This window comes from Myxine glutinosa, chromosome 1 (assembly GCF_964187855.1).
Source record: "Myxine glutinosa chromosome 1, kmMyxGlut1.1, whole genome shotgun sequence".
NCBI classification, from domain to species: Eukaryota; Metazoa; Chordata; class Myxini; order Myxiniformes; family Myxinidae; genus Myxine; species Myxine glutinosa.
In genome coordinates this window covers 408,093,091-408,110,141 of record NC_136261.1, presented here as the reverse complement: position 1 = coordinate 408,110,141, position 17,051 = coordinate 408,093,091, and the positions used below count along the sequence as shown (strand labels likewise).

Sequence of the window (17,051 nt, the reverse complement as noted above, 5' to 3'; positions counted from 1 at the left end):
GCTAGGAGCTAGGGCTAGGGCTAGGATCTAGGGCTAGGAGCTAGGGCTAGGAGGTATGGCTCGGAGGTAAGGCTAGGAGTTAGGGCTAGGAGGTAGGGCTAGGAGCTAGGGCTAGGAGGTAGGGCTAGGAGCTAGGGCTTGGAGGTAGGGCTAGGAGCTAGGGCTTGGAGGTAGGGCTAGGAGTTAGGGCTAGGAGCTAGGGCTAAGAGCTAGAGCTAGGAGTTAAGGGAAGGAGGTAGGGCTAGGAGTTAGGACTAGGAATTAGGGCTAGGAATTAGGGCTAGGAGCTAGGACGTAGGGTTAGGAGTTTAGAACTAGGAATTAGGGCTTGGAATTAGGGCTAGGAGCTAGGAGGTTGGGCTAGGAGTTAGGAGCTAGGGCTAGGAGTTAGGGCTGGGAGCTAGGAGGTAGGGCTAGGAGCTAGGGCTAGGAGTTAGTGCTAGGAGCTCAGAGGTAGAGCTAGGAGCGAGGGCTAGGAGCTAGGGCTAGGAGCTAGGGCTCGGATCTAGGGCTAGGAGCTAGGGCTAGGAGCTAGGGCTAGGAGGTAGGGCTAGTAGGTATGGCTAGGAGGTAGGGCTGGGTGCTAGGGCTAGGAGCTAGGGCTAGGAGGTAGGGCTAGGAGGTAGGGCTAGGAGCTAGGGCTTGGAGGTAGGGCTAGGAGTTAGGGCTATGAGGTAGGGCTAAGAGCTAAAGCTAGGAGTTAAGGGAAGGAGGTAGGGTTAGGAGTTAGGACTAGGAATTAGGGCTAGGAATTAGGGCTAGGAGCTAGGACATAGGGTTAGGAGTTTAGAACTAGGAATTAGGGCTTGGAATTAGGGCTAGGAGCTAGGAGGTTGGGCTAGGAGCTAGGGCTAGGAGGTAGGGCTAGGAGCTATGGCTTGGAGGTAGGGCTAGGAGCTAGGGCTTGGAGGTAGGGCTAGGAGTTAGGGCTAGGAGCTAGGGCTAAGAGCTAGAGCTAGGAGTTAAGGGAAGGAGGTAGGGCTAGGAGTTAGGACTAGGAATTAGGGCTAGGAATTAGGGCTAGGAGCTAGGACGTAGGGTTAGGAGTTTAGAACTAGGAATTAGGGCTTGGAATTAGGGCTAGGAGCTAGGAGGTTGGGCTAGGAGTTAGGAGCTAGGGCTAGGAGTTAGGGCTGGGAGCTAGGAGGTAGGGCTAGGAGCTAGGGCTAGGAGTTAGTGCTAGGAGCTCAGAGGTAGAGCTAGGAGCGAGGGCTAGGAGCTAGGGCTAGGAGCTAGGGCTCGGATCTAGGGCTAGGAGCTAGGGCTAGGAGCTAGGGCTAGGAGGTAGGGCTAGTAGGTATGGCTAGGAGGTAGGGCTGGGTGCTAGGGCTAGGAGCTAGGGCTAGGAGGTAGGGCTAGGAGGTAGGGCTAGGAGCTAGGGCTAGGAGTTAGGGCTATGAGGTAGGGCTAAGAGCTAAAGCTAGGAGTTAAGGGAAGGAGGTAGGGTTAGGAGTTAGGACTAGGAATTAGGGCTAGGAATTAGGGCTAGGAGCTAGGACATAGGGTTAGGAGTTTAGAACTAGGAATTAGGGCTTGGAATTAGGGCTAGGAGCTAGGAGGTTGGGCTAGGAGTTAGGAGCTAGGGCTAGGAGTTAGGGCTGGGAGCTAGGAGGTAGGGCTAGGAGCTAGGGCTAGGAGTTAGTGCTAGGAGCTAGGAGCTAGGGCTCGGAGTTAGGGCTAGGAGCTAGGAGGTTGGGCTATGAGTTAGGGCTAGGAGTTAGGGATCTTTTTCCTTTCACATTTCTGTCTATTTTTTCATATTTCTCTTTATTCATTCTAATTCTTGCTTCTTCCTTATTTCTCTCTTTATTTATATATCTCTTCAGAGAAGTGAATTCTTTCGGAATTTTGTTTTTCTGGAAGGTTCACATGGCTGCGCTTGGATGGGTTTGAGGGTAGAGGAGTCGCGGCTGAAACCCGAATCCTATCCAGGTTCCTCCTGATGTCTCCATCTTTGCTCTTCACATTACTTTATTTATTTTTGGTTCCTTCTGATGACTCCAATGCAATATTTGCTTTTCTGTTTCATTTGCGTACCGGGTACCATCTGAATCGCTCCACTCCATCTCAAGTCGCAACACTGAGCTGCTCGAAGCATCAAGACAGCATTCAATCAAGAGAGCCGAGCAAATCTAAGATTGATGGGAATGAAATAGACAATCCCGTACAATGGCTGACATCATACTTGATGCATGGGAAAATGGTTGTGGTTGCTGAGCGGCAAATATCACAACCGTAGTGTGTTCCAAACCGCAGTGTGTCCTCGGCTCAACCATACTCGATTGCTTCATCAACTTCCTTCCTTCCCGCCATCATCAGGTGTGAGTCTGTTTGCTGATGATGTCACAGAGTTCAGCACCATTCATACTACCTCAAACAACGAAGCAACACTTCACGGGGTTTGCTGCACGTAAACATCGGATCGGCAGGTCCTCCTTCCACTTCATCTTAGCAAATTTCCCCGGACCAGATACGTTTTGTTTCACAGTTTTATTACCTGCGCCACCAAAGGTGGATGGAGGTTATGTTTTCACCCCTGTCTGTCTGTCTGTCTGTCCGTTTGTGAACAAAACATCTCAAAAAGGTTGTCGACGGATTCGGACGAAATTTGGCAGAGATGTAGCGTTTGTCACAAGGAGGAAATAATTAGATTTTGGTGAAGATCCGGATTCGGATCCGGCTACTAGAAATTTTAAAGTGATTCTTCACCATTGGGAGATCGGGCCAAAAACGATACATAGCAGGATATCTCAAAAAGTTGTGGACGGATTTGGACGAAACTTGGTGGACCAGTTGGGTGTCTGACAAGGAATAATCGATTCGATTTTTGCGAAGATCTGAATATGGATTCGGATATGAGAATTGTTTAATTTTTTAAGTGATTCTTCACCATTGGGAGATAGGGCCTAAAACGATACATAGCGGGATATCTCAAAAAGTTATGGATGGATTTGGACGAAACCTGGTGGACCGGTTGGGTGTGTGACGAGGAAGAATCGATTCGATTTTGGTGAAGATCTGAACATGGATTCGGATATGAGAATTATTTAATTTTTATAGTGATTCTTCACCATTGAGTGATATGGCCAACCAGGCAGAGGTATGCTCCCTACTGAGTGCCGTTATAGTTTTGATTCCTGTTTTTCTGGTCGCGTTTTTCGTCCAATTTTCTGTGCCAAACTGTATATTGTAGTGTTGAATCTTCGACTTTGTGGCCCTGGTAAATCCGGGCCTACTAGTGCTAGTCGGGTTGTTCATACTACCTCAAACAACGTGCTAGTTTGACCCCACATGCTTTGTTTGTTCCTTTTATTCCAGGTATTGTTACTTCTGAGCCCTCAGCATAATCCTTTTCCTCTCCTCGCCTCCCTCTCCCAAAAAAACAAAATAAACATCATAGGCCTACTACTCTTCTTCACTCAAAAAACAACAACAACAATATTAGAAAAACCCAACTCTATCTCCCCAACTCAGTTATTCCTTCATTCGCGATCCCTTTTCCTTATCAATATTCCCAAGTGGAATCTTCACTGAATAAAACGTCTCTTCCTTTAAAAGCTCTTAATAAAATTACAATTGAAACATCAAATAAGCTCCGACTTTAAATATCAACGAGGAATTAAATGATGAAAATGGAAATTATAGCTCAAGTTATGCTTAACCATGTCCTATGAGCTGTGAAACGATGAATTCAAACGATGTGTAAAAGTGGGTTTCGGTGTTAAAATGCGTGAAGGTTTCGGTGTTAAAATGCGTGAAGGTTTCGGTGTGAAAATGCGTGAAGGTTTCGGTGTGAAAATGCGTGAAGGTTTCGGTGTGAAAATGCGTGAAGGTTTCGGTGTGAAAATGCGTGAAGGTTTCGGTGTGAAAATGCGTGAAGGTTTCGGTGTGAAAATGCGTGAAGGTTTCGGTGTGAAAATGCGTGAAGGTTTCGGTGTGAAAATGCGTGAAGGTTTCGGTGTGAAAATGCGTGAAGGTTTCGGTGTGAAAATGCGTGAAGGTTTCGGTGTGAAAATGCGTGAAGGTTTCGGTGTTAAAATGCGTGAAGGTTTCGGTGTTAAAATGCGTGAAGGTTTCGGTGTGAAAATGCGTGAAGGTTTCGGTGTGAAAATGCGTGAAGGTTTCGGTGTGAAAATGCGTGAAGGTTTCGGTGTGAAAATGCGTGAAGGTTTCGGTGTTAAAATGCGTGAAGGTTTCGGTGTGAAAATGCGTGAAGGTTTCGGTGTGAAAATGCGTGAAGGTTTCGGTGTGAAAATGCGTGAAGGTTTCGGTGTGAAAATGCGTGAAGGTTTCGGTGTGAAAATGCGTGAAGGTTTCGGTGTGAAAATGCGTGAAGGTTTCGGTGTGAAAATGCGTGAAGGTTTCGGTGTGAAAATGCGTGAAGGTTTCGGTGTGAAAATGCGTGAAGGTTTCGGTGTGAAAATGCGTGAAGGTTTCGGTGTGAAAATGCGTGAAGGTTTCGGTGTGAAAATGCGTGAAGGTTTCGGTGTGAAAATGCGTGAAGGTTTCGGTGTGAAAATGCGTGAAGGTTTCGGTGTGAAAATGCGTGAAGGTTTCGGTGTGAAAATGCGTGAAGGTTTCGGTGTGAAAATGCGTGAAGGTTTCGGTGTGAAAATGCGTGAAGGTTTCGGTGTGAAAATGCGTGAAGGTTTCGGTGTGAAAATGCGTGAAGGTTTCGGTGTGAAAATGCGTGAAGGTTTCGGTGTGAAAATGCGTGAAGGTTTCGGTGTGAAAATGCGTGAAGGTTTCGGTGTGAAAATGCGTGAAGGTTTCGGTGTGAAAATGCGTGAAGGTTTCGGTGTGAAAATGCGTGAAGGTTTCGGTGTGAAAATGCGTGAAGGTTTCGGTGTGAAAATGCGTGAAGGTTTCGGTGTGAAAATGCGTGAAGGTTTCGGTGTGAAAATGCGTGAAGAATACGTTTTGGAGGACTCGGGTTAAACGGTTTCATTGCATATCCTTAGGATTTTGAAAACATTTCGTTGCAAATGTTAAACAAAAAATGCAAAAACAATTCATGAATACATGACAGGAGAGTAAATATACAGGTGAGTTCATGTGCAGGTGAGCATAAGGACGAGGGTAAGTGTGTAGAAGAGAGTGTAGAAGAGAGTGTGTAGAAGAGAGTGTGTATAAGAGTGTGTAGAAGAGAGTGTGTAGAAGAGAATGTGTATAAGAGTGTGTAGAAGAGAGTGTGTAGAAGAGAGTGTGTAGAAGAGAGTGTAGAAGAGAGTGTGTAGAAGAGAGTGTGTAGAAGAGAGTGTGTAGAAGAGAGTGTGTATAAGCGTGTGTAGAAGAGAGTGTGTAGAAGAGAGTGAGTATAAGAGTGTGTAGAAGAGAGTGTGTAGAAGCGAGAGTGTAGAAGAGAGAGTGTAGAAGAGAGAGTGTAGAAGAGAGGGTGTAGAAGAGAGTGTGTAGAAGAGAGTGTGTAGAAGAGAGTGGGTAGAAGAGAGTGGGTAGAAGAGAGTGGGTAGAAGAGAGTGGGCAGAAGAGCCTGCATAGAAGAGAGTGGGTGGAAGAGCCTGTGTAGAAGAGAGAGTGTATAAGAGTGTTTAGAAGAGCGAGTGCAGAAGAGAGAGTGTAGAAGAGAGTGTGGAGAAGAGAGTGTGTAGAAGAGAGTGGGTAGAAGAGTGTTTAGAAGAGAGAGTGTAGAAGAGTGTGTGTAGCAGAACGAATGTAGAAGAGAGAGTGTAGAAGAGCGTGTATAGAAGAGCGAGTGTATAAGAGTGTTTAGAAGAGCGAGTGCAGAAGAGAGAGTGTAGAAGAGAGTGTGTAGAAGAGAGTGTGTAGAAGAGAGTGGGTAGAAGAGTGTTTATAAGAGAGAGTGTAGAAGAGTGTGTGTAGCAGAACGAATGTAGAAGAGCGAGTGTAGAAGAGAGTTTGTAGAACAGAGTGTGTAGAAGAGAGTGGGTAGAAGAGCCTGTGTAGAAGAGAGAGTGTAAAAGAAAGTGTTTGGAAGAGAGAGTTCAGAAGAGAGAGTGTAGAAGAGAGAGTGTAGAAGAGTGTGTGTGGAAGAACGAATGTAGAAGAGAGTGTGTAGAAGAGTGTGCAGAAGAGAGTGTGTAGAAGAGTGTGTAGAAGAGTGTGTGTAGAAGAACGAATGTAGAAGAGAGTGTGCAGAAGAGAGTGTGTAGAAGAGTGTGCAGAAGAGAGTGTGTAGAAGAGAGTGTGTAGAAGAAAGTGTGCAGAAGAGAGTGGGTAGAAGAGAGTGGGTAGAAGAGAGTGGGTAGAAGAGAGTGGGTAGAAGAGCGTGGGTAGAAGAGAGTGGGTAGAAGAGAGTGGGTAGAAGAGAGTGGGTAGAAGAGAGTGGGTAGAAGAGCCTGCATAGAAGAGAGTGGGTAGAAGAGAGTGGGTAGAAGAGCCTGTGTAGAAGAGAGAGTGTAGAAGAGAGTGTGCAGAAGAGAGTGTGTAGAAGAGTGTGCAGAAGAGAGTGTGTAGAAGAGAGTGTGTAGAAGAAAGTGTGCAGAAGAGAGTGGGTAGAAGAGAGTGGGTAGAAGAGCGTGGGTAGAAGAGAGTGGGTAGAAGAGAGTGGGTAGAAGAGCCTGCATAGAAGAGAGTGGGTAGAAGAGAGTGGGTAGAAGAGCCTGTGTAGAAGAGAGAGTGTAGAAGAGAGTGTGTAGAGGAGAGTGTGTAGAAGAGTGTGTGTAGAAGAACGAATGTAGAAGAGAGTGTGCAGAAGAGAGTGTGTAGAAGAGTGTGCAGAAGAGAGTGTGTAGAAGAGAGTGTGTAGAAGAAAGTGTGCAGAAGAGAGTGGGTAGAAGAGAGTGGGTAGAAGAGAGTGGGTAGAAGAGAGCGGGTAGAAGAGCGTGGGTAGAAGAGAGTGGGTAGAAGAGAGTGGGTAGAAGAGAGTGGGTAGAAGAGCCTGCGTAGAAGAGCCTGCATAGAAGAGAGTGGGTAGAAGAGAGTGGGTAGAAGAGCCTGTGTAGAAGAGAGAGTGTAGAAGAGAGAGTGTAGAAGAGCGTGTATAGAAGAGCGAGTGTAGAAGAGAGTTGGTAGAAGAGAGTGGGTAGAAGAAAGTGTTTGGAAGAGAGAGTTCAGAAGAGAGAGTGTAGAAGAGAGTGTGTAGAAGAGTGTGTGTAGAAGAGTTTGTGTAGAAGAACGAATGTAGAAGAGAGAGTGTGGAAGAGTGTGTATGGAAGAGCAAGTGTAGAAGAGAGTTTGTAGAAGAGTATGTGAGAAAGAGTGAGTGTACAAGAGAGTGTGTAGAAGAGTGTGTGTAGAAGAGAGTGTGTTGAAGAGCGCATGTAGAAGAGTGTGTGTAGAAGAGAGTGGGTAGAAGAACGAATGTAGAAGAGAGAGTGTAGAAGAGCGTGTATAGAAGGGCGAGTGTAGAAGAGAGTTTGTAGAAGAGAGTGGGTAGAAGAGAGTGGGTAGAAGAGAGTGGGTAGAAGAGCCTGTGTAAAAGAGAGAGTGTTGAAGAAAGTGTTTGGAAGAGAGAGTTCAGAAGAGAGAGTGTATAAGAGCGTGTGTAGAAGAACGAATGTAGAAGAGAGTGTGTAGAAGAGAGCATGTAGAAGAGTGTGTGTAGAAGAGTGTGTGTAGAAGAGCGTGTATAGAAGAGTATGTGTGAAAGTGTGAGTGTACAAGAGAGTGTGTAGAAGAGAGTGTGTAGAAGAGTGTGTAGAAGAGTGTGTAGAAGAGAGTGTGTAGAAGAGTGTGTGTAGAAGAGTGTGTATAGAAGAGTATGTGTGAAAGAGTGAGTGTAGAAGAGAGTGTGTAGAAGAGAGTGTGTAGAAAAGAGTGTGTAGAAGAGAGTGGGTAGAAGAGAGTGGGTAGAATAGAGTGGGTAGAATAGAGTGGGTAGAATAGAGTTTGTAGAAGAGTGTGTGTCAAAGAAAGTCTTTTGGAGAGAGAGTGTCGAAGAGTACCGGTAAGTGTAAAAGAGTGAGTGTGGAAGAGAGTGTGGAAGAGTGAGTGTAGAAGAGAGTGTGACGAAGAGAGTGGGTAGAAGAGCCTGTGTAGAAGAGAGAGTGTAAAAGAGAGTGTTTAGAAGAGAGAGTGTAGAAGAGAGAGTGTAGAAGAGCGTGTATGGAAGAGCGAGTGTGAAAGAGAGTTTGTAGAAGAGTATGTGTCAAAGAAAGTCTGTTGGAGAGAGAGTGTCGAAGTGTAAGTGTAAAAGAGTGAGTGTAGAAGAGGGTGTGTAGAAGAGAGTGTGTAGAAGAGAGTGTGTAGAAGAATGAATGCACATGTGAGGGTGAACAAAACTACGACGAGAGTAAACATACAGGTTAGTGTGTGTGCAGGTGGGCATAAGGACGAGGGTGAGTGCGTAGAAGGATGAGTTTGTAGAAAAGAGCGTGTGTAGAAGGTTGAGTGTGTACAAGGGTGAGTGTGCAGAAGAGTGAGCACATGCGAGTGTGAATGAAAACACGACAGCAGTGTAAACATACAGGTGAGTGCGTGTGCAAGTGAGCATAATGACAAGGGTATAGAAGAGCGAGTGCACATGTGAGTATGAACGAACCCACTCGGTAGTTTCGCTTCGTGCAGTGTATAGCTGAGCCTGAAGCTCCACCACCTCCTTGTTACAGCGAAGGATGTCGTCGTTATTGTCACCGATGTACTGGTGCAAGCGTAGCTGCTCTTGCCGCATGAGCTCCTTGTTGTCGGCGTTCTTCTGTGCCAGGGCGTTCTGCATCTTCATCAGCGTGTCGTAGCGAGCCGTCACCTCTTTGATATCCTGGAACTACAGGGTTTTGGGTGAAAACGTGGACCACAGTTTTTTGGGGTTTTTTGTATACAAGATCGAGGCTCGTGTAAGAGCTAACATTGATCACAAAAAGACAAACTGACACATAAAACATATGATAAAGGGAGCGGGAGAACAAGATGAAGAGCAGGGACATCGGGAGATCTGTGGGAGGGAGAGGGCTTGGGGGGAGGAGGCGTGGGAAGGGGGGGGGGAGTTTGGAGAGGTAAAAAAAGGTATGTACGTCTATGGGGACTTATTATAGAGTCACACACATGGACACTGCTAGAACTTCCAGGAAAGAAGTCGGTATTTCAATAAAGTGGATTTGGGGTGAATTGCCCTGCAACATCAGGCAATTTAGGGGTCATATCATGTGCCACGTGAATCTACGTAGGGGTCATATAGTTTTACTTCATGCCATGTGAAGTTACATTATGTCATGTGTGGTCACATCACATCACATCACACCATCATATGCGCCTGGTTGTGCTCACATCATGCTATGCAGGATCAGATCATATCACATCACACACTCATATGCCATCATGTTATGCAGGATTAGATCATATCACATCACACAATCATATGCTATCATGCTATGCAGGATTAGATCATATCACATCACACAATCATATGCCATCATGCTATGCAGGATCAGATCATATCACATCACAAAATCATATGCCATCATGTTATGCAGGATTAGATCATATCACATCACACAATCATATGCTATCATGCTATGCAGGATTAGATCATATCACATCACACAATCATATGCCATCATGCCATGCAGGATCAGATCATATCACATCACACAATCATATGCTATCATGCTATGCAGGATCAGATCATATCACATCACATAATCATATGCCATCATGTCATGCAGTATCAGATCATATCACATCACACAATCATATGCCATCATGCTATGCAGGATCAGGTCACATCACATAACACAATCATATGCCATCATGCTATGCAGGATCAGGTCATATGACATCACACAATCATATGCCATCATGCTATGCAGGATCAGATCATATCACATCACACCATCATATGCCATCATGCTATGCAGGATGAGGTCATATCAAACCACACCATCATATGCCATCATGCTATGCAGGATCAGATCATATCACATCACACCATCATATGCCATCATGCTTTGCAGGATTAGATCATATCACATCACACAATCATATGCCATCATGCTGTGCAGGATCAGATCATATCACATCACACCATCCATCATATGCCATCATGCTATGCAGGATTAGACCATATCACATCACACAATCATATGCCATCATGCTATGCAGGATTAGATCATATCACATCACACCATCATATGCCATCATGCTGTGCAAGGTAAGATCATATTACATCACACCATCATATGCCATCATGTTATGCAGGATTAGATCACATCACATCACACAATCATATGCCATCATGTTATGCAGGATTAGATCATATCACATCACACCATCATATGCCATCATGCTCTGCAGTGTCAGATCACATCACATCACACAATCATATTGTTGCGGTTTTGAGAATAAAGGATGACCCCCCCTCGTAGGTAGACGCACCACAACATGTAGCCTCGCTGTAGTATAGCTATTTCTACGTAAATGTAAGGTAGTCTCCTTTCCTGTGTTAGTTTTGCGTTCAGTAGGCCAGTGAGTAAGCCTCAATTATGCTGGAATACCATGTGCTTCGGCCTGAACAAGTCTGGCAAGGCCGAAGGGAGGAGCTGCAGGGGGAGTGGCCGGTAAGCAACGAGCCACCAATCAGAGCTCGAGGGGAGTGGCTCACAATGGCGGCAAGAGGCGGGGCTTGGAACATTCGGGTAAGATCGGGGAGGGGCCATATAAGGCCCCCCTGCCCCGAGCCCACCAGGTCAGAGCAGGTGAGAACGAAGCAGAGGAGAGAGCTGTGAGAGTTCGTGGGAGTTTGTCAGAGTTGAACGCATCAGAACGAGAGACGAGGAGAGAGAGTCGCCCTGCCCCTGAACAAGTCGAAGCGCTTGAATTGAACTTGTAATAGCCTCGTTGTACACAAACTCTCCCCGTGCCTTGTGCCCTGCGCTCTGCCGCTGTATTAATTGCACTGTGTGGAGACGACCCATTCCGGGCCACAGACGCGCGATTTCCTCCTGCCTGCATTTCCAAGCATACGTGCCGTGACCACCAGAGGGCCACGCCAGGCGAGCTGTCCCGTAGCGACCGACGGCAAGGCTCGCTTGGCGCGCGAACCTGTTCTTCTTCTTTTTTCCTGCGTGAGTGATTGGTCCCTTTGTCTGGGGATAAGTTAACATTGTTTAAGTGCCTGCTCTGTGTCTCTTCGAATCACTGTACATTAGTAATAAATTGTGTTATTCCTTTTATTTGATCGTTCCATCCTTTCTGTCTATTGGCCTAGCATCGTACGAATAGAACCGCTCAATCGGGTTCAATAAAAGGTAACGGCAAAAGTCACGTGATATGCACACCGCTCGGGCGTACTCGATTAGCGTGGCTTGTGCGAGGTCCGGTCCCCGTTTTCGTGGCAGCGTGGGTCAAAGGTCCGTGCGGCGTCGACCCAATACCCTTTTTCACGCTTGCTGCGGAATTGGCGATTCGGCCTCGTGGACACAAAGACCCAAGGGGAAAAAAGGGTTTAATCCCCCCTTTGTAACATGGATGGGCTTCAGGAGATCCGCAACAAATTGGTGTCTGGGAGTGGGATAATTGGACCTACAGTGCGCTTCACGCGCTCAAAATTACGAGCGAACAAAATTTAGTTTGTAACATCAAATTTATATTCGTACCATGGCTGGCCAAGGTGGTCAAATGCCGGTGGGAATAATAGATGAAGATGTAGAATTAACGGCCCAGGACCAACAGGGACAGTTGGTAGTGGAGGAAGCAGGCGAGGGTGCGGCACCAGGGGAAGAAAATGGCGGCGCCTCGCACGTGGCAGCGGCAGCCAAGCCCGCTGTGCGAGCCGCATTTAACATTGAACTATTCCGGACCCAAATGAATGCAAAAGTGGACGCATTGGGGGGGGGGGGGAATTAAAGAAATGTGGGACAAACCAAGAAGGGAAATGGAAAAATGGAGGTGTAACATGGAAGGGTTGGAAAAAAAATGGATGCCATGCTAGACGAATCCAGGTGCTATAGGCAAGGGATGAGGGCAGAGTTAATGGAGGACATGAAAAAGGCAGGGGAGGACATTGGGCGCAGGTTGAGTGGGAAGGTCGCAGTTGTACGCGACGAGGTGACACGGTGTGGGGAACGCGTGGGGAGCGAGGTAGAGCGAAGGACAGCCAAATTGACGGGGGCCATGGGAGTAGTGACGTCGGGTGTAGAGGGGCCGGCGATCATTGCATTGGAAAAGAAAATTTAAGGGGCGCCGACGAATGTCGAATTGGACGAGAAAATTGGGGCGCTGACGATCGTCGTATTAGAAAAAGAAGAAATAAATGGAATTAAAAAGACACAAGGAGAAACAGAAAATAAATCAGGGGAGAAGGTAATGGAACACGCGCAGAGTCTGTGTTTGCACCGTGATGCCGTGCTTGCTGCTAACGAAATAAAAAGTTTGCAGGAGCTGGCGGAGAAGGAGGGCCCTGCAGTGAGTAGAGAAAACGGCGCGAATGTGTTTGGTGCGAACTGGTTCTAGGCGCGCTTGGGAGAAAGGCGAGACCCGGGCGTTCGCGTAGGGGCCATTGTGCGGTGTACGAGTGAGGGTGGTACGATTTGCGAAGGGCCCATTGTGTGGTGTGAAAAAGAGTGTGCACCAGAGTATGAGCGAGAGTGTGCGGTTACGGAGTGTGTTACAGAGTGTGTAATGGAGGAGTGTGCACCAGAGTGTGTGAGGGCCGAGTGTGTAACAGAGGGGTGTGCACCGGAGTGTGCGACACCGGCATGTGTAAAAGGTGCGTGAGCGCCTGGGTGGTGTGCACCAGAGTGTGCGACAACGGAGTATGTGGAAGGCACGTGTGCACCTGGTTGTGCGGTAATGGAGTGTGTGGGGGGCGCGTGTGCGCCTGGGTGTGCGAGTGTGGAGTGGGTCACGCGTGGTGAGGACGCGGCTCATGCATCGACACTGACCGGCGGGGTAGAGCTTAGCGGGACGAGTAGCGTACGTGAGCCCCCGGTGAGTTGTGTGCTGCAGGGACCAGAGGGGATCGGTGCTGCGTCAGTTTCACAAGGACCGGCGTGCATGATTCGTGCCTCCGGCCCCCGCACTGTATGGTTGGTGCCGAATGGCGGCAAAGGCGATCGGCCGGGTTCAAGGGGAGGTAGGAGATTTCGGAGCCGGCACCTAGTCGGGTAAGGTGCCCGGATGGTGGCCGGTTGGGTCATCGTGCGTGGGACCGCGAGGCCCCACGCAGGGATGGAGCCCTGAACCTGGGCCCATCCATCCCTCCCCCCTTGGATCGAAAATGCCTGACGGACACCACATACAGGCGACCAACCACCCGCATGAATCGCTCGGCCCTTCGAGGCCGAGCAGCGACAATATACCTCCACATGGAGGGGATCGTAGTGTAGCGGACTGATGAGAGTAGTGTACCCCCCCCCCCACGTGGAAGAATGGTAGTACAACCATTCCTCACATGGGGGGCCCATGAGCATTAGTTTAGAGGGATGGCAGTGATCGGCACATGGGGGTGCCAGCAATGGTTGCCTCCATGGGGCACCAAAGCTAGCCGAGGGAGGGCTAGGATAATGTTAGGGAATTAGAAGACTTTAGGGACATGAGATTTAAGTAGTGATACCTGAACTATAGAGGGGACGTAGAGAGTTTAGGTGGTTGATAAAGAACAGGGTGTGCTTAGTTTAAAGGGATGACGGGGAAGCACCAGTGTTAGGGGAAATTAGGTCGGTAGATGATGCTGTGTGTTTGAGGAATTGTGGAAAATAAATGGAATTGTGTTGAGGTGTGTGAGAAAAATGGGGCGCGGGATATTTGGTGTGTGAAAGTAGTAAGTGTGGAATGATTGGTGTGGAGTGCATGGTGGGAAAGACTGAATGGGGGGAGTGGAACCCATTCGCGAAAGCCCGGGGTGGGTAGTGTAAAGCCAGGTAGAGGGCATCGGTAAATTTACATGGATATTGACACCTGTGGTGCGGGTAGTAGAAAGTAGTGTTTTGTTGGGTGCATGAGTCTGTGAAATGGCTGGGTGTGTGGCTTAATTGGTGCGTATGGTTATTGGGGCACTCCGCCACTGGTAGTTTGTCGGCCAGGTGAGGCCATAGGTAGGCTCTGGGAGCCGGTTAGGGTAGTTGTTGAGTGGGGCCCCGAGGATCCCCGGAGAGGACCCGGGTTGCCCAATGCCAAGGTGGGCATCAGGGGGTCAGTGCCAGGGAGGGCTTTCCCCAGTCAGGTAGTCGCGAGGAGCAGGTAAGCTCGGGTGGCGGCTTCAGTGGCGGAGGTGCGCAGGAAGTTAGACCTGCTGGTAGAGCCACACGATCCAGCCCCGAAATTGTGCGAGGGCACAGACTGAAAATTTGTTGGGAGTGAGACCCAAATTCGGAGGGCACCACAGTGTAGGCAATGGGAATTCGGGTTCTTAGAACCACATAGGTTAAAGAGGCCGATTGGCAGGGTATGACACCGGGTAGTTTAGATGAGTAATGTCATTAGCGTAGTTAGGATGAGAAATCCCTTTGCACCATCCACAGCCAGTCACCGAGGAGAACGAACTCCACACCAAGGCTCTGTAAGCTGTTTGAGAAGTGAGACGCATCATGACGTAAGTGAGACATTGTTGTGTTCCATCCCTTCCTTCCTGGGAGGGAGTTGGGGCTGAATTTGGTATAGAGGGGGATATGGGAGACAGGATGTAGGGACGGATTATAAATACAAGGGGGGCTAGGGTAGTGTAGCCAACGATGGGGGGTACGGACGGCTAGGGATGAGTTTGCTCTGCTCGCTCTACCGCTTCCCTCGCACCGCACCAGGCATGGTGGTGCCTGGTCACCTTGTTTTTCATGTGCTACTGCGACTTTTCCGCTTACTTGTTGTGCCTTGTCTTCCCTCCCCGCCCCAGGACCATTTTGGGGGGGCCGAACTATGCAGCATACATTCTGCACCAGTGCAGCCGAACTGGGCAGCACTTTGCTGCCAAACCATCTTTTACTGCACCCATTTTGCACCTGTGCAGCCGACTTGTGCAGCACCTTCCTGCCAAACCATCTTGCTGCCATGTCTTTTGCTGCACCTTGTCACTTATGGACCACAAGCCTTGTGGCTTTGCACCTCTGCTGTGCAGCATCTTGCTGCAAAATCATCTTGCACTTCGGACCACTTGTTTGAGTGGCAATGAAAAATAAAGGAAAGTGTGTGCAATTGTTTATTATTGTCTGCTCGGAAAGAAGATGTGTAAGTTTAGATGGCCCTGATGCTTCAAATGGCCTGTATGCCGGTCAGGGCCAGCAGGCTTTGATATACGCACACAGAAGATGCAAGATGCAAGATGCAAGCAGCAAGTGCCACATTGAGTGTTTTGTTGTTTCTCTCCCCTCCAATCTTCTCTTCCAAAAAGTACAGGTCCTGGGTCATAGAATTGTAAATATACGTGCTTGTAAATATAAGAATGTACCCACCGGCTATGTGTTTAGTTTGAAAATTCCGGAAATACTCGGGTAGTTGTGGGTGTGAAACTGTTAGATAGCTGCTCCACACAATAGGAGGGACATATTTAGTGTTAAAACTGTCACACACGTGGGTCAGAGTAAATGCTAGGGGGAACCACACCTATGTGTCACATTTAAACGTAATGTTAATTTTGCATGCCAGGCTCTACCGGTCGTTCCATTGATGGGTTCGACTCGGGACAAGTCTGGTGAGAGAGGGGTGTAGTGTTGCAGTTTTTAAAATAAAGGATGACCCCCCCTCGTAGGTAGACGCACCACAACATGTAGCCTCGCTGTAGTATAGTTATTTCTTTGTAAATGGAAGGTAGTCTCCTTTCCTGTGTAAGTTTTGCGTTGAGTAGGCCAGTGAGTAGGCCTCAATTATGCTGGAATACCATGTGCTTCGGCCTGAACAAGTCTGGCAAGGCCGAAGGGAGGAGCTGCAGGGGGAGTGGCCGGTAAGCAACGGGCCACCAATCAGAGCTCGAGGGGAGTGGCTCACAACGGCAGCAAGAGGCGGGGCTTGGAACATTCGGGTAAGATCGGGGAGGGGCCATATAAGGCCCCCCTGCCCCGAGCCCACCAGGTCAGAACGGGTGAAAACAAAGCAGAGGAGAGAGCTGTGAGAGTTCATGGGAGTTCGTCAGAGCTGAACGCGTCAGAACGAGAGACGAGGAGAGAGAGTCGCCCTGCCCCTGAACAAGTCGAAGCGCTTGAATTGAACTTGTAATAGCCTCGTTGTACACAAACCCTCCCCGTGCCCTGCGCTCTGTCGCTGTATTAATCGCGCTGTGTGGAGATGACCCATTCCGGGCCACAGACGTGCAATTTCCTCCTCGCCCGAGCGGTGTGCGTATCACGTGACTTGTGCCGTGACCTCCTGCCTGCGTTTCCAAGCATATGTGCCGTGACCACCAGAGGGCCACGCCAGGCGAGCTGTCCCGGAGCGACCGACGGCAAGGTGCGCTTGGCGCGTGAACCTGTTCTTCTTCTTTTTCCCCGCGTGAGTGATTGGGCCCTTTGTCTGGGGATAAGTTAACATTGTTTAAGTGCCTGCTCTGTGTCTCTTTGAATCACTGTACATTAGTAATCAATTGTGTTATTCCTTTTATTTGATCGTTCCGTCCTTTGTGTCTATTGGCCTAGCATCGTACGAATAGAACCGCTCAATCAGGTTCAATAAAAGGTAACGGCACAAGTCACGCGATACGCACACTGCCCGGGCGTACTCGATTAGCGTGGCTTGTGCAAGGTCCGGTCCCAGTTTTCGTGGCAGCGTGGGTCAAAGGTACGTGCGGCGTCGACCCGATACCCTTTTTCACGCTTGCTGCGGAAGTGGCGATTCGGCCTCATGGACATGAAGCCCCAAGGGGGGAAAAGGGTTTAATCCCCCCTTTGTAACGTGGACGGGCTTCGGGAGATCCGCAACAATATGTTATCATGCTATGCAGGATCAGATCATATCACATAACACAATCATATGCCATCATGCTATGCAGGGTCAGATCACATCAAACCACACCATCATATGCCATCATGCTATGCAGGATCAGATCATATCACATCACACAATCATATGCCATCATGCTATGCAGGATCAGATCATATCAAACCACACCATCATATGCCATCATGCTATGCAGGATCAGATCATATCAAACCACACCATCATATGCCATCATGCTAAGCAGGATCAGATCATATCACATCACACAATCATAT

At 48.3% G+C, this 17,051-nt stretch overlaps 1 protein-coding gene across 1 annotated transcript in view; it reads right to left on the bottom strand.

Moving 5' to 3' along the window:
* Positions 1-17,051, bottom strand: part of LOC137417521 (coiled-coil domain-containing protein 42 homolog) — a 91,576-nt gene that overhangs the window by 22,422 nt on the left and 52,103 nt on the right. Inside the window, exon 7 of the mRNA XM_078785588.1 lies at positions 8,462-8,683. Coding sequence (XP_078641714.1) covers positions 8,462-8,683 — 222 coding nt within the window. The remainder of the gene's footprint in view (positions 1-8,461; positions 8,684-17,051) is intronic.